Below are 22,167 nucleotides of genomic sequence, written 5' to 3' on the forward strand. Positions count from 1 at the left end.
TGTGCTCAAGGCTAGTGATTTATCACTTGAGCCACAGGGCTACTTTTGTCATTTTCTGAGTAGTTTATTGGAGATAAAAGTCTCATGGACTTTTCTGCCCAGGCTGGCTTTAAAACTGTGTTTCTCAGATGTCAGTCTCCTGAGTAGCTTACAGTAGGATTACAGGTGACAGCCACCAGTGCTGGCTTCAAATTTTTTTTTTTTTTCCAGTCCTGGGCTTGAGCTCAGGGCCTGAGCACCGTCCTTGGACTTTCTCAAGGCTAGAGCTCTACCACTTGAACCTCAGCACCACTTCTGGCTTTTTTCTATGTATGTGGTACCGAGGAATCGAATGCGGGTCTTCGTGCATTCTAGGCAAGCACTTTAACCACTAGGCCAAACTCCCAGCCCTGGCTTCAAATTTTTTAAATACAGAATTTAAACTGAAAATGGTGAGAAAATGTGTTGACTCTTAATTTAGATCAAAATAGTTTAGCACTACAGGGTCTATTATCACCTTTATTACATAATTTTGAAGTATTACCATCATTACTACACTACCACATGCTACCACAAAATCATCCAGCATTCTTTTTTTTTTCTTTTCTTTTCTTTTTTGTCAGTTATGGGATGTGCACTCAGCACCTGAGCACTGTCCCTGACTGAGCTGTTTTTGCTCTACTACTGTGAACCCCAACATTACTTCTGATTTCTGGTGTTAGTTGGAGATAAGAGTCTCACAGACTTTCCTGTCTGGGCTGGCTTTCAACAATGATCCTCAGATCTCAGCATTAAAAGCATGAGTCACCAGCACCTGGCACACACAGCAATCTTTAATCACAACCTGTAATTCTCTCTGCTTGCTCTTTCCATTTCATACAATATAGGCAATGCTTCAACTGTTTTCCTTCCTTCTTTTATTTTAACACCTGCCTTAAATACAACTTCTTTTTTTTTTTTTGCCAGTTCTGGGCTTGATGACTGACTTTATACCTTTTACATTTCTAAATCCTTCTTCATTGTATACTTAAATTCAATTAATGAAATGATTTGTTGTTCCTTTTCTTTTTATTTTCCTAGATATAAAGAAAGTAAAATAATCTGGTTGTAATCTTGACTGATAAAAAATTCATTCTGTCAGTTGTTAGAAAACAGTCTTGTAAGTGCATGAAGAATGTGAATGAAGAATTTCTTATACAATAAATAAGCAACAACTGTCCATCATTTATAGGGAGAAATTATTTTATAAATAAAATCATATTCATTATGTTATAAAAATTAGTTATTTAATGTTTCAACTCAAAAAACTTATTTGAAAACTTAGCTTGATCTCAGTGTATTACAATTTAAATAAAGTTCTCCCATAAGACATAATACAATTATAATAATGCAATATATAATAAAAATTCAGTATGTGAAAAAATATCTTAGTTTGGAGATGAGATGCCTTAAAAGCCTTAACTGAATCTTTCATCCTTTCATTTTATATATTTTTGTTCAGTGTTGAATGAGTGAGGGTTTCAACTTTGAATTCATAAGGTATGATAGACTTAAGAGTCTTAAGGCTCTGTATGTAAGATAAAAATTTTTAGGCGAGTGGAAATGGATGAAATATTTTTTAAGTCACAGAAAGAGGGCCAATTGTATAAAAAGAAGCTGATGTGATAAAAATGATTCCAGACAATAAAATTAAAATAATCATAGTCATATTTTAATGTCCACCATAGGAAACCTGAGTAATAAAATACTGACCATTATCGGAGATAAATTTTAGGTATAACATCTAGATGCTCTACTTCATAATAATTACTAGAGAAGAAAATAGGGGCAAAAAAAAAAGATTATAAGCCCACTGCTCCCAAGGAACTCTGCAATAATGTTATTAGATATCTCCTAAAGTGGGATTAGGAGCATAACAAACTTACTTAGAATATCTCCATTAAGAAATGTATTCATTTGGAAATAATTAGGACTGGCCCTGTTGAAAGGAGAAAAAACAAATAAACCAATTTTTCTTTTGGATGGTCTTTCTTCTATATTTAAATCTAAATATGAAGCTAAAGGTTAGAAGAGTAACTTTCCCTGAAGCTGGCATGTAATAAAATAAAAACAAAGTTAAAAAAGAATATTTATATCTTAAACTGTAAATAGCTAAATAAATCATGTTGATTTTCATTAATTTTTTAATTAAGGTATCTAACATTTAGGCCTTAATTACAACTATATACTAAAATATTTATAACTTGAAGTCTCTCTTACTTTTGAAATAAGTTTGTAGCATTTGTTCCGGTACTTAAAAATACTAGTATGTCAAGTAGTTGAAGAATACTTCCTGTGTTTATATATTTCTGTTGCCTTCTTCTTTCCAATACATCGCAGATGTATCAACAGGGACAGATCATTTTCTACTGTGTAAGGTGTAAGAAATCCACTATTTTCCATTTGAAGCAGACAAATTCAGTCCAAGCTTGAATCACACTAGAATGCTTGAAAACTCAAAGTCCACTTAGCTATTCACATATCTGTCTATGTATTTAGAATTTACTAAACATCTACTGTGTTCAATATTTGCTTCCACTTATATACATTTTTAACTTTATTTAACCATAACATAATTCCAACAGTTTGTCCTAAGTACTTCATTTAGAGAAAAGGGGTAAGTTATAATCTAGGATCTCCACAGGCATTAGAATAGAGGAATACAATGATCAAAGAGAATCTTTGAATTCTGTCTACTGAATCCATAATCTTAAACTAGACTGGCTTATCCAAGAGTACTTGATTTCTAAGACAATTCTTTTATAAAAATCTTAATATGAGCTGGGCGTGGTGGCTCATGCCTGTAATCCTAGCTACTCCAGAGGCTGAGATCTGAGGATCTAGGTTTAAAGCCTGCCCAGGCACAGAAGGACCCGAGACTCTTATCTCAATTAACCTCTAGAAAATGGGAAGTGGGGCTTGGCTCAAGGGTAGGGTGGTAGCAGGAACAGCACCCAGGACGAGTTCAAGCCCCATGACCCATTAAAAGAAAAATCTTAATATGAAAAGAACTGTGATTGCCTAGAAAGAAGTAATATTTCTTGGGGGTTAGAATAAAACAAATCCATTTTTACTTTTATTTTTAAGGTCAAAGTATTTTTTGTTATCCAAATTAGCATTGAAATCAAAATATCTTGTGACTAGAAACTCTTCCTGGGTTCTGTTGAATTAACTTAAGCAACAGAATTTGATGATAAATGTAAACTTTTTTCACTGTTAGTGAATGATGGAAGTGATTAAGAATGTGTGTTCTGGAGTTAAAATTCTAACCCTATCATTTAACAAAGCTGCAAAACATTTAGTAAGTTATTTAATGTGTCTAAGGTTCAGTTTATTCATCTGTAAAATAGGGATCACCATACATACTTAATAAGTACCTGACACACAGTAACTGTTTACTAAAACAATGGACTTTGCTTTACTAGTTCCTGATTTCCCTTCTTTTCAAATAATTGAGACTTTTAAAATAGATGGCCTAAATTTACAGCTTATGAATATGACTAGAATATTTTCCTATTAATCTTTATTGGTTACAGATTTGTCTAATAAAGTAGCTCCAAAATTTACAGCAGATCTATAAAATTTTAAAGAGAGTTTTATTGACAGGCACACTGCAAACCTGGACTGAAAAGAACAAAGTCATCACAAAAGCAAAAAGAGGACTGTGGACTTCTAAAACTCTCTATAAGAAGGCAGTACATTGGGGCCGGGAGTTTGGCCTAGTGGTAGAGTGTTTGCCTAGCATGGACGAAGACCCTGGTTCGATTCCTTGGTACCACATACATAGCAAAAAGCCGGAAGTCGTGCTAAGGCTCAAGTGGTAGAGTGCTAGCCTTGAGAAAGTCCAAGGACGGTGCTCAGGCCCTGAGCTCAAGTCCAGGACTGGCAAAAAAAAAAAAAAAAAAAGAAGGCAGTAGGCAGAGAGAATTGCAGAGAAAGTCTGAAAACAGACTACCTGCAGGGAATTGATGGCTCATGCCTGTAATCCTTACTGCTCAGGAGGCTGAGATCTGAGGATCATGGTTCAAAGCCTGTGCGATGTTTATCTCCAATTCATCACCAGAAAACTGGAAGTGGCACTGTGGCTCAAAGTGTTAGAGGGCTAGCCTTGAGATACTGACTAGGGACAGCACCCAGGCCCTGAGTTCAAGCCCTGTGACTGACAAAAACAAACAAAAAACCCTTTAGGAAAAGGAAGGGTAATTCAAGCAGTGAAACTTAGAACCCAATGGCACAGAGACATTTCTGGTAAACAGTAGGACTGAGCCCCAATCAAGAAACTGCCAAAATATTTGCCCAAACAGATTTCATAATTGCTTTGAATAACTGACTTTCTGGTACTTCTACTAACTACAAAATTTTCTGGTTTTGAACAGAAATAGCAGTTACCCAAAACCTGTCCTACCACAGTTTGATTCAGGTTTATGTGCAAGTAACTTGGCTCCCTACAGTCAACAGATTGAGAGGAATTGTACCTGAGGATCTGTATTTAAGGAACTAAATACAGAAGGATAATTTGCCCCTGGACCATATACAGATTATGAGATACTGAACTTAAAGTTAATTTTGTAATTGAAATGAGATTTTAGGGCATGTAAGGAGATGGATGAGTGTTAGTTTGTATTTTGAGGAAGAAAACAAAAAGCTAAAGAGCAGTGCTTTTCAAAATAAATTGTAATCAGAAAATTGACAATTATCTCCTAAATAGGTGATTGAACTTTCCCTTTGAGTAAGGACTGGAGTTAGTGATTCACTTCTATCAAATATGGTGGAAATTATGTTTATGTGATAGTTGAGATTAAAAATAGACTTTCATGCTAGGCTAGCTTTGAACCATGATCTCAGATCTCAGATCTCAGCCTTCTGAGTAGCTAGGATTACAGGCATCAGCCACCCGTGCCTGACTCAAAATCTTTGTCTTTCTAAGCTTTTCAGTGTATAAAGCTACTCAAAGAAAGAAAACATGTGCATGGAATATACGTTAGTTCTTGGTTCCTATGTTTTGAGTTATGCTTTTCTTTCGTATTTAATCTGAACTGGGCATCCTTAAATTCAGTGAAACTATTCTTCTTCAATGAAACATCACATCCAGAAAACACACAAAGATGAATATTATCTAATGTGATTTGTTATACATCTCCACAAATCAAATATATAAATTAGCTATCAATTTCTAATAGTTGTTCATTTTTATCTATTTTAATCCATGTAGTTGAAGGTAGTAGCTACTACTTTAGAGTTTCCATAGAAAAATTATAGGTTTATAATTATTTCAACTCACAGGACTCTGGAGAATCTGAGTAACTCGTTTCCTCTGCTCCATCATATTGAAGTCTTGTCGTAGATCAGGAGACATGTTTCTCTCTCGTATGTATTCTGGGTCATTTTCATTAATTCTATCAAAGTATCTCTCCTTGTGAGGCATACTGGGAGGAGGAGGAGTAGTGATCACACCTTGACTGGTATCTGAACTCATGTTTCAAGTCTGTAGATTCTCCTTATTCTCTACATATAAACACAAAAACAGGAGGATATTCATTACTAAATTCAAATCTCACAGAAGTCATGAAGAATTTTTTTTAAATTTGCTTATCAGAGAAACACGTGTAATTATCTTTATAAATAAGTACCTTCTGAGCCAGGTGCAGGGCTCATACCCCCTAATCCTACATACTTAGGAAGTTGAGATCTAAGAATTGTGGTTCAATGCCAGCCTATGTTAGGAACATCTGTGACCCTCTATCTCTGATTAACTAGCAAAAGGCTGGAAATAGAACTCTGGCTCAAGTGATAGAGGGCCAGTGGAAAAGCTAAGGGAAGCACCTAGGCCCAAGCTCCAGAACTGGCACATACATGTACACACACACACACACACACACACACACACACACACACACACACACACACACACACACGGCGCTGGCTCACACCTGTGATCCTAACTATTCAGGAGGCTAAAATCTGAGGATCACAGTTGGAAGTTTCCTGGGCAGGAAAGTCTATGAGATAACCTCTCTAGTTAACTATCCCCACTCCCACCCTAGCCACAAATGGAGCTGTAGCTCAAGTGGTAGAATGCTAGCCTTGAGCAAAAGAAGCTCAGGGACAGTGCTCAGGCTAGCTCCCCAATCCTCACCCCAAACTCACCACTAAAGAGTATAGTTTAAATGGAAAATAGTATGGTGTGTGAGTTACATCTCAATAAAGCTGCTGTTTTACAAATCCTACATGAGAAACTCCCGAGCACCTGTAACATCTGGAAATGGAGATCTTTTGTGTAATCCCCACAATGGCTGGGTGTTCCTTAAGTGAAATCAACCTAGTTTATATTATCACTACATTAAAAATGTTATAAGCAATCTTTTGAAAAGTTATTGCTTATAAACTGTTATTTCAAACTCAACATTTCAAAATTCTTGGCAGTTTTAATAGTTTTCTCTAGAATAAGCAAAGACATAATTGTACTTTTTTTTTTTTTTTTTTTTTTGTGGTTCATGGGGCTTGAACTCCATCTGGATGCTGTCCCTGAGCTCTTCAGCTCAAGAAGCTACAGCCCTACTCCTGGGCCTGGATGTTGTCCCTGAGCTCTTCAGTTCAAGGCTACTGCCCTACCCCTTGAGCCACAGTACCACTTCCCCTTTTCTGGTGGTTAGAGATAAGGGTCTCACGGCTTTTAGTGCCTGGGCTGGCTTTGAACCTTGATCCTCATATCTCAGCCTCCTGAGTAGCTAGGATTATAGGTGTGAGCCATTGCGCCTGGCTTCAAGTATTTCTACAGTGAAGTTAATATGAACTTGAATGAAACCTAAGGCTTGACATTCAGAAATTTCACTATCAAACCAATAATAAATTAAAAAACCCCTTGTTACTGATTAAATCATCTATACAATATAATCTGAAGTATTAATGACAAATTCCAAGCTTTTAGAAAAGTGAAAGGACGCTTCTGGATGGCTGTTGTTCATCCTGAATATTAACTGCCTTACAGGCTTGTTGCTTCATTTAAAGAGCTCTGAAAAATAGGATTTCATTTTGAAAAGTGAGGTTTAGTTGACCTGAGTAAGAATTTTGAAACATGTGCTTATGTTTTGGTATTTGGTGATACCGAGTTAATTCACTTATGAGAAAAAGGATTGAAATTCTTTTCTGATATGTAGATATAGTAAGGAAACCAGAAATAAGTAGATAAAAAATGAAAATTCAAAATTTTAACCAATGTTTGTGAGTTTTAAATAAGAAAATTCAAAAGAAGATCTAAACAGTATAATATTTTTTTAAATTTTTATTGTAATTAGTAAAAGGGTTACATGATATTTGCCAGATAGAAGGTGCATTAATTCACATACACTGATACCCTTTCACATGTCTTGGTACCCATTACCCTCCCCCCCACCCCCCCAACCCGTCTTGGTTTTCCCCCCTTCCCTATCAAATTTCAAATAACCAAATACAAATAAATTCAATATATTAGATAACAAAGTGAGATACTGTAACAATATGAGATAACCAAGAGACAGCAAAGGAGATGAGAGACAACATAGTATATTAAGGACAACAATCATTCGTTATATGGCTTTTGTTTCAATATCCTGGAGGTCCTTTCAATTAGCTTCATACTATATGGCCTTATTAAACAGTATAATATTAAATTCAAAAGAAGAAAGCACTAAATGGATTCATCCTTTAATTTGTAGAAACGTTTATAAAAGCAACAGAAAGATTCTGAAAGTACAAAGAATATAACATTTATATCTTAGGAATAATGAAAAAAAACATAACTGATGAAAAATACAGATAATACCTAATTACAATAGAAAGGAAAAGAATATCCTTACATATAGGAATTCTTCATGCTATCTTCACAACTCTTCTATAAATTCAAAACTGTTCTAAAAAGTAGTCTGTCTAAAAAGAGAGAACATCCTTGGATTTAGAGATATTGTAGTGATGTATTGTACTTGGTCATTTTCCATATGATGAAACATTCTGAGAGAGGATGTACCTTGCCCCAGCCACTCAATTTATCTTACTCTATAAGATATACTCTATATCTTACTTTCACATGATCTAGATGTACAGAATGCGGAATGTATGCTGTATGACTTGTCAATATAAGAAAGATCTAAATTAGAACTGCACTAAAAATACTTCCTTTAATGAAAGATTTTTGTAATAAATTCATTTTTAGAAGTATAGCAAATAAAGTGTCAAAGTTTCTTGAAAATCAAGTTAATTTCTCAAGTTTCAATTTCTTGATTTTAAGGGATTTGTATGTATTTAGGGCTAATAACACATTAACAATTACAGGGGAGCAGAAGTTTGGCCTAGTGGTAGAGTGCTTGCCTAGCATGCACAAAGACCCAGGTTCGATTCCATGGTACCACATATATAGAAAAAAGCCGGAAGTGGTGCTGTGGCTCAGGTGGTAGAACTCTAGCCTTGAGAAAACAATGCTCAGGCCCTGAGTTCAAGTTTCGGGACTGGCAAACAAAAAAACTATAACAGGGTGTTTTCACAGGAATTTAAATTAATGTATAACATTTTAAATAATGAGAATGGTTTTCTTGCAAGCTTTCCAGGTGATTTATGAGAAATGACTGAGCATTTTTCTGCCTACTCATACATGCTTGAAGAGTTCACTTAAATTGCTTGCTACATTTTAAATTCAGGCATGAAGTAGGATTTTTGTTCTTCTAATGCTCACAAAGACTATACTCACAGCTTAGTTCTACAGTGCCTATTTAGCCTGACTTAAAGCCTATACCAAGTACTTTATTATCAAATGTAATCTTCATAGTTAAGAAACTTAAGTAACTGTCTAGAGTTTGGCAAATCTTTTCAATGTACTCAGTAGCTATTGTCAAGGAATAGTTCTACAGCCTTGCAAAGAGCTGAAAAGGGTTATTTATTTAATTTTGTCTTTTGTAGGGCTTAAATTCCAATCCCTGGCACTGTTACTGAGATTTTGTGGTCAAGGCTAGCATTCTACCACTTGAGTCACAGTTCCACTTCAGATTTTGAGGTGGTTAACTGGAGGTGAGAGTCTCACAGACTTTCCTGCCTAGGCTGGCTTCAAATTGCAATCCTCAGAACTCAGTTTCCTGAGCAGCTAAACTTACAGGCAGAAGCTATCAGTGCTTAGTTTGAAAGGGTTATTTTAAACATCTAAAAGACAGGATAAGTGCTACAAATCTGGGGCCTTTGGTTGTAATTCAGAAGCGCATAGACTCAACAATTTTGACCTCTATTTGAAATGCTAAAAAACAAAACACAAAAACAAAAAAGGCTAAGAAAATACTTATGAAAAAGGGTGCAGGTACAAAAAGAATAAATAAATCTATACTTACTGCTATGTTCTGAGGCCAGATACAAATAATACTACAAAATACAGTCTTCCAAATCCCTAAACACTCTGATTTAACTAGCAAACATTAAGTTGTCAGAGAAAGAGTATAAAGAAACATGGGGCACAAGTCCAGTTTTTTTTTTTTTTTAAACCATAAGGACTTTCTAATTTAATCATGTAGAAAACTAGGACCTGCCCATTTGAAAAAGTTACTGGCAGTAGAAAGCAGTTTATGACAACTGCCAAAAGATAGTATGTGTAATCAGACACACCCAAAGACAATGATATCCAATAGTTGAGGATAACTAATAAAAAGAGTTTTGGACTAAGATAGCGAAGAAAATTACAAAGGTAAAATGTGAATTTCTTCACATATAAAGTAAGATTTGGGCACATGATCTCTAGTGTTTCCTTTCAGCTCTGAAATTTTATTATACTCTTATCACATACAACATTACTTTGGCATTCTACTTTATAGTTCTATGAAAATAACACAGCTTTAAAAGTTATCCATCCCAATAAACAGTATTACCCAATATATTTTAAAATATAAATACCCCAAACTGAATATGGCAGTTCACAAAAGTGTTTAATATTTCAAAGAGAACCTTATTTGTAAGCGTTTTTCTTTATATAAAGTTCATGGAATGGTTCTCAGTGCTCAAAATAGGATTTAAATGAACATTTTTTTTTGTACCTCAAAGATGTGCTTGAAACAATGCATAATGTCTCTATGCACAGGAAGTGGATAGAGAAAGGCTGCCAACGTTCTATACTTTTCTCTCCACCCTTTTAAATTGTAATGGTTTTTATATCTAGCAGCTACTGATAGTCCAATGTATTCTCTGAAGCCCAACCAAAACTTTTTTTTGGAGTAATATTCAAAACAAAGCAAATATTGGCTTAGTTATGACACTTGTTGTTCTAAAACGTTAATAGCCCATTGTTCACTGTCGTTGCCTCAACAAGATAATACATTGAAAATCAGCATTTCCTGATAGGAAATGAATTCCCACTGTGTGTCACAGGACTAACCAAACAGAGCTACAAAGCAGAAAAAGCAATTCCTTTTGGGAATGTGCAAGAGATCAGAGTAATGTGGAGATAGTCCCCTTCCCCCCTTGCTGTCATTTAAAATAGCTTTTTCCTTCAACTCAACCTACAATTTGCCTGATTTTGCTATCACAGGACTGTTTTCCTAAAATGGCTTCAAATGCTTCAAAGTTTGTTCAACATCCTGTAGATAGCAGTATCCTGTATATTCTTATTGTAAATGCTACAATAGATGGGGTAGTTTGACAAAGAAACTATGGGGAGGTACCATCAAAACAATGTAAGATCATTTCCAAGCTCAGTTTCATAAAACAACTGTTGAAAAAGTACCACTATATAAAGCACAATAATTGTAACAGGCTTTTATATCTCACAATTTAGTAGGCAAAAAGTAAAGCTCAATTACTTCCAGTATGATAACATTTTTTAATTAATAAAAAAGTCATTAGCAGATTTATAAACAGAAAAGCCTTCAATAGTTGATAGCTATCTCAACAGGACATTAAAACTTTCATTAAAACACTGAAAGTTTACATTGTTTTTTCTTATTTTTTTCAGACTCGAATTTAAAGAACTTTTCCTTCTCATTTCCACTCACTAGTGGATATTAGAAAATTCCAAAAAATGAAAAAAAATTAGTAAGTTACTTTAAGAAATTCCAATGATAATTTCTCAGTCACTTAGATACTCTTATTCATTTAATGCTTAATTTCTAAGGCTATGCTAAATGGAACCATGTGTCAAATAATTTGTATATAAAGTAACATTAAATGTCACTAATTATCTAATATTATTTAAAAATAATCTTGGATTTTTAAAAAGTATTCTTATTTAAGGTCAATTAAATCTTCTGTCAAGAAACTAAGATAACCAGAACACAAAAACACAGATATTACCTACCTTCAGACCAAGAAAATGTTTTTTATATGCTAGTTATAATCACAAAATTCAAATGATGAGGTTTTCATGCCACTTGCTTTTAGGATAGATGTCATTTGACTAAATTTTGAGATTATAATTGTGAAATGGGCTATGCCAAACATGCAATCTATGATTCAGCAGAAATTCCTTCTTTTGTTACTTTATAACTTTGCTATGTAACTTTATAACACTGCTGGCAGGATAAAGGGTACAATTCATTTCTAAGGCCGTTTGGCCTTCAGCAACCAAGTCAGAAAATGTCATCTATGTCAAGTAATGTCAATTTCATCATTCAAGGAAACAAGAAAATTGATTAGAAAGGTAAAATATGAAAACATTTTAAACACAAAAGTTACAGTAAAATTTCAAAGCATTAGAATTAGCATGAAATAGCTTGGACTCTGAAAATTGCAAAGGTCCATCTAAAAAGCAAACATCACTTCACAGTTTTTTCCCAAGTATTTAAGCCTGAATAAACATCTGCCTTTATTTCATGGAATGTTTTATACTGCTGTGTATTATTTTTTTTTGAAAAGGACAGTTTCTGTAAAACAAAGGTTCAAATGGTTTAAGATATATAGTAGGCAGTTAAATAAATTATAGACCATGCCATATGTTCTTAACTTAAATAATATAAATTTCATATAATTTGGATTACATAGCTTAAATCAATATTTCAACAAAATACTATGCAAATATTCAGCTGAAAAGAACATTAGAATTCATCTATTTCAAAATCATGCTATAGATAGTAAAACTGCTCACAAATATCATTTCACATAACTCAAGTTGCCTGATGTGAATCTAACTTTCTTTCACTACTGTACTGAGCAATATTCCCTTCCAGAGAAGTTCTTATCCACTAACCATGGCTATAACACTGAGGCCTGCTGTGCATGGCCTAATCAGATAAAGACAAGGAAGTGAGGGACCTCCATCTCCACACAGTACTATCATCCCTTCACAAGGGCCTTTGCCTCCTGGGTTCTGTCCCACAATGGGATTGAAAGCAAAAGCAGATTTCGTAGAAGGATCATGGAAATAAACTTGGAAATAATCCAGATAGATGTCAAAAGAGCAATGATCGATTTATATGACAGAAATCCATATTTACTGAAGTTCTGTTTAGTATTAAACATTCTCTTAGAATGAGGTAGGCCTGGGCCAGAAGTGTGGCTTAGTGGTAGAGTGCCTGCCTAGCATGCATGAAGTCCTGGGTTTGATTCCTGAGCACCACACACACAGAGAAAAGGCCAGAAGTGCTGCTGTGGCTCAAGGAGAAGAGCACTAGCCTGAGTTCAAGTACCAGGACTGACCAAAAAAAAAAAAAAGATGAGGTAGGCCTTCTGGGTAAAATGACAAGATTAGAAACTTCTTTTGTGTTACTGTAGATGGGAAGTTTGGGAAACAAAAGACATAAACAGACTCATGCAGCTTCAGCCACTTGATTCTTGACAAGGTACTGAAACATACAGAAGAGAAAAGACAGCCTCTTCAACAAATGGTTCTAGAAAGACCAGCTATCCACATGTAGAAGGCTGAAGCTAGATGCTTATCTACTACTTACCATGTAAGCCAATTCAAAAAAGATTAAAAAATTTAACGTAAGACATAAAACTTTGAAACTACTAAAATGAAGAATAGGGAAAACATATGCATACATGACTTTCTGAACAGGACCATAATAGCTTAGGAAACACAAGCAAGAACTGACAGATCCAAATAAAAAGCTTTTGCAAAGGAAAATACTTATCAAAGTAAACAGGACAGCCCATGGAATGGAACAAATTGCTAACAGGGGATTCATATACAGAATATTTTTTAAAAAACTAAAAAATTTAACACCAAAAGAAATAATTCAATAAACGCACAAATGAATTGAACAAACATTTTTTTTTAAAGAAGTCCAAATAAATCAAAACATGAAAAAAGGTCCAATTCCTTTAGCCACTACAGGATTGCAAATCAAAACCTCCTCATTTCCAATTGTAGCAGAAACTATAATTTCATCTCACATCAGTCAGAATGGCTACCTGAAAGACTATCAAGAAGCAGTCAATAATGTCAAAATTCCTAGAGCTGATAAGCACCTTCAACGAAATAGAAGGATATGAAATCAACACACAAAAACCAGTAGCTTTTCTGGAATACCCCAATAGGCAGATGGAGGGGTAAAGTAGAATTGTTCCTTTCAGGTTCAAAACAAAAACAGAATAAAAAACAGTAAGGAGGGCCTTGTAGGGCTGAGGGGGATGGTGAAGAAAGATGAAAGGAATGACATCAATCAAGATGCATTGTATTCATAAATGGATCTGTTGAATGGTAACTCCTTCGTACAACTAAAGACGGTAAAAAGCTCAGGGGCAATACCAGGCCCTAAAACAATATAAAACAAACAAAAATCAAATAAAAATGAGAGGCTGGGAGCATGGCCTAGTGGTAGAGTATTTGCCTAGCATGCATGAAGCCCTGGGTTTGATTCCTCTGTACCACTTATATTGAAAAAGCCAGAAGTGGTACTGTGGCTCAAGTGGTAGAACACTAGCCTTGAGAAAGCCCAGGATCAGTGCCCAGGCTGTGAGTTCAAGCCCCAGGATTGGCCAAAAAGAAAAAAACAAAAATCTAAGAAATCCCTAGGAATCAACCTTAACTAACACATGAATGACTGCTACAACGAAGAGAGAAGATAGAAACATCTCCCAAGTTCATTAATTGGCAGAATAACATGAAAATGGAACTGTTCTACCAAAGGTGAGCTACAAATTAAATGCAATATTATTCATCAAAATAACAATGTAATTCTCCACAGAGATAAATCAATTTAAAAACTCATATGGAAGAACAAAAGAACTTGAATAGCCAAAGCAATTCTGAGTACAACACAGAACAAAAACCCCAAACAATGCAGGCAGTATCACAATTCCAGCCTTCAAACTAAACTATACTACAAAGTAATAATAACAAAAACTACTTGGTACTGACATAAAATCAGATCTTCAAACCAAGAACAGACAAGAAAATCTAGAAATAAACCTCTAGCTATCTGATTTTTTTAATTTTTTTTTTTTACAAAGGAGCCAAGAATATACGTTGGAACAAAGAATAGCCTCTTCAACAAATGGTGCTGGGAAAAATATGTACCTATAGATGACTGAAATTGGATTCCTAATTCTCATCTTGCACTAATTCATTTATTCAAAGTAGATCAAAGACTTCAAGTTAAGACCTAAAACTCTGCAACTAGTATAGGAAATAGTAGAGAAAACATTAGCATAGGCAGAAACTTCCTGAATAAAATTCCAGAGGCTCAGCAAATAGAAGAGAGAAGTTGACAGATAGGATTACATCAAGTTAAAATGCTTCTGCACCATGAGGAATATAGTTACACTATGCTCAAGACACCCTACAGAAGAGATCTTTGCTAGCTACATACCAACAAAGGGTCTAACAACCAGAACAGACAAGGAGCTAAAATATTAAAATCCTATAAGAATCATTAACTCAATTAATAAATGGGCTTAAAAGAGCTAAACAGACACTTCTTAGAAGTACAAAGGGCCAAAGGCCAAAAAGCATGTGAAGAAATGCTCAACATCCCTGGCCATAAAGAAAATCTAAATTAAAAAAAACACACTATTCTATTCATTCTAGTTAGAATGGCCATCTACAAACAACAAACACTGGTAGAGATACAAGGGAAATGGAATCCTAATACACTGCTGGTGGGAATGTTACTAGAGCAATCACAATGAGAGGCAGTATTTAGATACATTAAAAAAAAAAGGGGGGGCCCAGGTTCTGAGTTCAAGCCCTATGACAGACCCCCGCCCCCTAAAAAAATGGGTACATAAATTCCTTGCTAGGCATCAGTGGCTCACTTACATCTGTAATTCTAGTTACTTAGGAGGCTGAGATATAAGGACTGTGGTTCAAAGCAAGCCTCGGTAGAAAAGTCTATGAGACTCTTATCTCCAATGAACTACCAGAAAACTACAAGTAGCACTGAGGCTCAAAGTAACAGAGTACTGGCCTTGAGCGAAAAAGCTTAGAGACAGTACCCAAGTGCTGAGTCCAAGCCCCATAACCAACAAAAACAAAACAAAACTAAACTAAAAAGAAGTTTACACTCTGATCTGTAATGCCAGTCTTGTGAATTTAATCAAAAGACTACAAATCAGGATATAATAAAGATACCTGCAGACCCTTGTTCATGTGGCATTATTTACAACAGTCAAATTATGGAAATAGCCCAGAAACCCTAAAACCAATGAATAACTTTCAAAAATGTGTTTATATATACATTATATATAGTGGAATTTTATTCATCCACTGGAAGAGTATTTTGTTATTTGTAGGGAGATGGATGGACCTGGAAAAAAATGTACTGAATGAAGTAAATCAGGCTCTGAGAGAAAAAGGGTTCATGTTTTCTCTTCATGTGAAAGATTAATATACACATACATGAAAACATACAGGCCATATGTATACATATATGATCAAAGTGACATATGCAGGGGTAGGTTTCCATTTAGTAACTCCTTTGAACAATGAAAAGAGTTGAACAGAGCCAGGTGCAGTGGCTCACTCCTGTAATCCTAGCTACTCAGGAGGCTGAGATCTAAGGATCATGGTTCAAAGCCAGCCCTAAAGAAGATAAGACTCTTATCTCCAATTAATCACTAGAAAAGGGGAAGTAGGGCTGTGGCTCAAGGGGGTAGGGCAGTAGCCTTGAGCTGAAGAGCTTAGGGATGGCACCCAGGCCCAGAGTTCAAGCCCCATGACCCATTTAAAAAAAAAAAAAAAGAGTTGAACAAAATGACTATCAGGACGCTGAGACAGGTCTTCTGGTCTGTTTTCTGTCTTCTGACAGAACTTGTTTCTGAGACTCGGTGGTACATGACTGTATCGGATCTTGATATAACATGTATTATATTGGGAAAAAGTCTGAAAGCCTCTTCCAAAGCTAAGAAATTTTAAAACTACATTGAGCAAGCAATGGAAGGTAAACATCTCCACTGTTGTTAGAAGCTGGCTGTGGGGTGAGAGATAATAGCCAGATATATTCCTCAAATATTAAAAAACAAAATTCCTCAGAAACACAACTTATTTAAACTTGAAGCTTTAATTTTTATATCATTTGTAAGAATTAATTCTGAATTATCATCTAAACTTTTTTCTCAGTCCCAAAAACATTCCCTTTAAAGTTTTGAAAAAAATGTATAGTTTCTTGAAGAGGTTTAGGGCATTCTAAATTGGAAAACATCTTGGAAATAGTTTGAACTTTAGCTTAGCACAAAGAAGTGAATCAGTCTCTTGATTCCCTGGCTAGTGTTTTTCTCTGTGATCCTAGGTTTGTACTTCATTCTTACCTCCTTTGAAGTTATAAGATTACTAAGTAACATTATAACTAAGTTACAAAGAGAAAACCAAAGCAAGCTAGCCATGTCAGGAAATCTCAGCCAGAAAAGGATAAAACAAATGTCACCTGGCAAGCATTATAGAAACCTGCCATTTTCAACATTCAGATTTGAGTGCAAGTCAACTTGCGTAATTCATTGCACTGCATGGGTATATCTACTCTTTTAAAAGAGTGTCCAATAAACACAAAGAAGAGGGAGACAACATTCAATACAAACGTCACAAAGCTCAGCCTTCTCTGTACATGCCCATTTCGGTACTGAATAATCAAACACTTCACAGGCATTTAAACCTCAGTTACAGCCCAGTATGTGAGAAGGGAAAGTCAGACTCCTTTGCAAAGAAAAAAAAAAATCAACCTCACTGAACAATAATTCTCCTATAGTTCGGCTTACCATTCATGTCACAAACTCTAGAGAGAAAACAGTCACGCAACTGCAGAACTGCCGAGGCATGGAACAGAACTTTGGGCTACAGCCTGCTCCAACTCTTCTGACAAATACTCAACAGCAACAGGACAAAGCATCATTATGACAGAAATAAAGGCTCTTTAGATGCTGCTTTTTTTTAATTCAATGAACCCACTCTTACACACAAAGTTCATGCCACGATGTCTCGAAATGCAGTAGTACCAGATTATGTTATAAAAGGGTCCAAAAAACTCAGTGCAAAACACTACCTCAAACACTTTTATGATAAACAATTAGTAGTTGTGAGACTACTAGTATTTTCCTTCTTGTAAACTGTTAATGCCATCACCAAACTGTTAAAAATAATTTTAAGGAAGGAAAAACCCTAGACAATTAAAGAAAATAATGGAATAAGAAAGCCACAGGTTTCTTCCAAAGAAAAATACTGCAGGTTACTAATAGCTGGCACAAAATTAACCATCTATCTTATCCATGCTTCTCTCCAAACTGTGAGCTATCAGTAACACAATAGACAATCCATTACTTACAGAAAAAAAATGAAACTGCTGTACATTTCTTAAGCTGGTTTTTGTGTGGCAATTCTGATGCAATGCTGCCCCAAAAGTGAACTTTGTTTTAAACAGCAAGATATCCTCACTGGTGTGGTTGGAGCAAGGGTGGAGCCCGCTCTGGGGGAAACAACACACCCAGGCAGATTTCAGTGAGTATGAACTACACATCAACATCACTCTAACATTGTCCAAGGCCTCAGAGTAAAAATTAATTGGTTAATCCTGCTTAAAGAAACAGGGCAAGTTCTTGTTTGTCCATCAGCTTTCCTGCTTATGGATACATACAAGATAAAATACAAGATAATTCTGCAATTCAACCAACACAAAGTTAGGTGGAAGTAGATTATTATAAAGGAAGTACCAACTTCTAAGTTTAGTAACAGCAGTTTTTACATTACTCAAGGTGTCAGAAATAGTTCATTCTGTACATTCTTTAGCCTCTTTTGGGGACAAATGTGAAGACAAATCACCTACTTTTATCTTCATTAATGTTCTGCATCTAGTAATGACATAAATGGTAAGTTGAACTACAGAATTATTGTTTGATGAAGTTCACGTTTAATGATTTTATTATGAAACATCAATTGCCACTGCCTTTAAACACAGGGCTGTTGACCTACAGGCTTTCAATAAAAAGCACTAATATACATATTATATTAAAAAAAATTTTTTTTGGTGGGTCGTCAGGCTTGAACTCTGGGCCTGGATGCTGTCCCTGAGCTCTTTAGCTCAAGGCTACCACCCTACCCCTGGGCATGGGTGCTGTCCCTGAACTTTTCAGCTCATGGCTACCACTTTACCCTTAGAGCCTCTGCCTCACTTTCTGTTTTCTAGTGGTTAATTAGAGATAAGAGTCTCACCTTCTTTAGTTCCCAGGCTGGTTCTGAACCATGATCCTCAGATCTCAGCCTCCTGAGTAAGTAGGATTACAGGCATGAACCACCATGCTGGGCTATACTTTAAATTTTTAAATAAATATATTTTCAGATTTGATAAGAATCTTAAAGTTTTATAACTTACAAATAAAATATTTATAGATTATAGGCATAATGATTATCTAAAAAATCTTTGTCAGTATCAAAGCTATCATAAAGTGATTTTAATCATTACCACTTTATGTATATGTACATACAGAGAAATATTTTTCAGTCAATTCATAAAATAAATAAAAGATAAGGTTCTCTAATTACAATATCCAAACATGTACAAAGAGAAATGTAATTATTTTACAGGGGATTTGAAACAAGTAACGGAAAAGGTTTTGGGAGAAAACCAATAAAATATTGTTTTTAGAGGAGAATATTGTTGCATTTCCCTCACCAACTGTTATTCCCTCATACAGAAAGAATAAATCAGCCTGCATTATTTTTGATAAAAGCCTAGAATACCCTCTTTCAGGGCCCTAGGGAAGGAGTGCTGATTGATCTAGTCTTTGTTGAATTATGAGGCCACTCTTATCGTGTGATTAATTAACCATTCAAAAATATTCCTTTCATTGTCCGAGTACTTACTTTTTTCTAACCATATACATAATCATACACATAATCATAATACATATACATAATCACAAATCATCTGCCATTTTTTGCTCCTTCTCATTTCACTTTAATCTGAACAACTCTAAGGCACTAGTTGGACATTTATTAGAAGAATCTCATCTTCTGTATTTGCACTGTTGGAATGATTTGTTTTCAAGTCAAACTTTCACTTTTTCAGCTGGAAAGGAAATGACAAGAGAAGAAAAACACAGCCAATATATATCAGCAATTAATTCCATCCACAACTGTCCAGCTGTTTGTGCATGGAAGAGTCAGTCTGTTTCCTTTTGGGGCTTTCATCACTGAAAATTGATACTGAACATTCAGAGACATAAGCTGTTTGTCACATGTCAGGAATGTGCACAAGATCACACAGAGTTGAAGAGACAAAATGAAATCCAGATTCAGTTTTCTTGGGAATTTCCAGTATTATTTCAGAGCTTTACAAACTCATAAAAACACCCTGGGTCATGAGAGAAAAATACATTTAAAAATTCTCCCTTCTGAATATCATCCTTCCAATAAAGAGGAAAACCTACCAGTGACATCAGATTTAGTATCAAGAATAGTCACTCTGATATATCGACATAGGAGAGGTGTGACATTCTTGGGAATCCACATGCCCTCAGCATGTTAAATCCAACCAATACTTTGACCACACAGCTGCTTGTCCAATGTGTAGATTAGTACCTTTAAAAAAATCCTTATAAATATGTGTAGGTGGTTGGAAACCAATGCTTTCCTCTCAGTTATGTAGTATAGCAAATTTTTGTAGTGCAGACATTATTTGATATCCATATACCTGCCAGTTTCAGGTACTCAGATATTCACAGATAAAATCTTTTGAGGTAACTTTTCCTTCTTTCTCATTTATCATCAGGTTTGTGAATTTTGACTAAAAGTACTTTTCTTTTTATGAAGGTCCTGGGCCTTGAACTCAGGGCCTGAGTGCTGTTCCAAAGCTCTTTTGCTAAAGGCTAGTACCTATCTCTTGAGCAACACCTCCACTTTTGCTGGTTAATTGGAGATATGAGTCTGATGGACTTTTCCTGCCTGGGCTGGTTTTGAACAATGATCCTCAACTATCAGTTTCCTGAGAGAGTAGGCTTACAGTTGTGAGCCACTAGTGCCTGGCTTAAATATGCTTTCTAAGCGGGAGCCTGTGACTCATGCCTATAATCCTAACTACTTAGGAGGCTGAGATTTTAGGATTGAGCTGAAGAGCTCAGGGACAATGCCCAGGCCCAGAGTTCAAGCCCCAGAGACCCCCCCCCAAAAAAAAAGTACTTTTTTTTTTAAGCTTTTTTTAAAATTTTTTATTGTAATTAATAAAAGGGTTACATGATATTTGCCAGATAGAAGGTGCATTAATTCACATACATTGATACCCTTTCACATGTCTTGGTACCCATTACCCTCCCCCCCACTTCCCCCACACGTCTTGGTTTTTCCCCCCTTCCCTATCAAATTTCAAATAACCAAATACAAATAAATTCAATATACCAGATAACAAAGTGAGATACTGTAACAATTTCTAAATGAGCACCACAGGGCTTACCAATGATGGCATGAATTCATGCAACTCAAAAAGTATTCTATCTCTTTTACTGTCCACTAATTCCAAAGTAATTCTAATTCTATTTTAAACATTTCTTTCACTTAAATCTTATAAAATATTCATTTTGTTATACTTTATTTTTAGTATGTAAAATCACATACATCCACTTTCAATACATACAATGACATTACACTGTCACAAAAGTTAGAGAAAAAGAAGGAAAAGAAACTTGTTTTGAATACTGGTCCTGGAATTTGAACTCAGGGCTAGCACTCTACCACTTGAGCTATAGCTTCATTTCTGGAAAGGTAATATTTTTTAAAACAATTCCAAACAGGTGGTCTCTGGTGGCTCAAACCTGAAATCTTACCTATTTAGGAGGCTGAGATCTAAGGATCTTGGTTCAAAGAAAGGCAGGGTAGAAAAGTTTGTGAGATTTTTTTTTTTGTAGGTAATCCTGGCTTGAACTCTGGGCCTGGGTACTGTCCCTGACCTCTTGAGCTCAAGGCTAGAGCTCTACCACTTAAGCCACAGTGCCACTTCCAGTTTTCTGGTAGTTAACTGGAGAAAAGAGTCTCACAGGGGCCCGGGAGTTTGGCCTAGCGGTTAAAGTGCTTGCCTAGCATGCACAAGGACCCGGGTTCGATTCCTCGGTATCCCACATACACAACCAAGCCGGAAGTGGCAGAGACGAGACACAACCAAGCCGGAAGTGGCCAGGAGCGTGAGGGAGCGAGCCTGACCGGAGCGAGTGGGGCCGGAGCGAGCGGGGCCAGAAAAGAGAAGGGGGCCAAAAAAAAAAAAAAAAAAAAAAAAAGAGTCTCACAGACTTTCCTGCTAGGGTTGGCTTTGGATCTGAGTAGCTAGGATTACAGGTGTGTGCCACTGGCCCCCAGTGAATTTGTGAGACTCTTATCTGAAATTAATCACAAAAACCTGCAAGTGTAATGGCTCAAGTGGTAGAGTGTCAGTCTTGAGTGAAAAAGCTAAAGGACAGAGCCTACACTCTGAGTTCAAGTCCCAGGACCAAAATACATGTGTCTACACATACACATACACATACACAAATTTTGTTTTTCTTTTAAAATTAAACAGCAAAACAGGTATCTCTATCAGCTACTTAAGTTTATATATTCTCAAACACAACATGGATGTGACATAGATGTGCCACTGTGGGCACCTCTAGGGCCTAGGGCTTATTGAATATAAGATAAACTATTTGGAATTGAAGAAGGAAGAAGGAAAGTCCTCGAGTGGGAGGGAGAGAGGGAGACAGTGAGAAAGGGATTGGAAGAGAGAAGAGGAGGATGAGGAACAGAGACAAGAAAGAAGA

General features: G+C 35.8%; 1 protein-coding gene across 6 annotated transcripts in view; it reads right to left on the reverse strand.

Annotated features, from left to right (window-relative positions):
• Add3 (adducin 3) overlaps nt 1–22,167 on the reverse strand; it is an 89,995-nt gene that overhangs the window by 25,163 nt on the left and 42,665 nt on the right. For 4 of the 6 annotated variants that reach the window (XM_090345922.1, XM_090345918.1, XM_090345919.1 and 1 more), the window contains exon 2: nt 5,300–5,523. In XM_090345922.1, the coding sequence (XP_090202048.1) occupies nt 5,300–5,494 (195 nt within the window). In that variant the 5' untranslated portion in view covers nt 5,495–5,523. Of the gene's footprint in view, nt 1–1,904; nt 1,949–5,299; nt 5,524–17,714; nt 17,731–22,167 lie in introns of those variants that run through there. The other 2 variants (XM_090345920.1, XM_090345923.1) reach the window with 2 other exon arrangements.

Source organism: Megascapheus bottae, chromosome 15 (assembly GCF_031878675.1).
Source record: "Megascapheus bottae isolate mThoBot1 chromosome 15, mThoBot2.hap1, whole genome shotgun sequence".
NCBI classification, from domain to species: domain Eukaryota; kingdom Metazoa; phylum Chordata; class Mammalia; order Rodentia; family Geomyidae; genus Megascapheus; species Megascapheus bottae.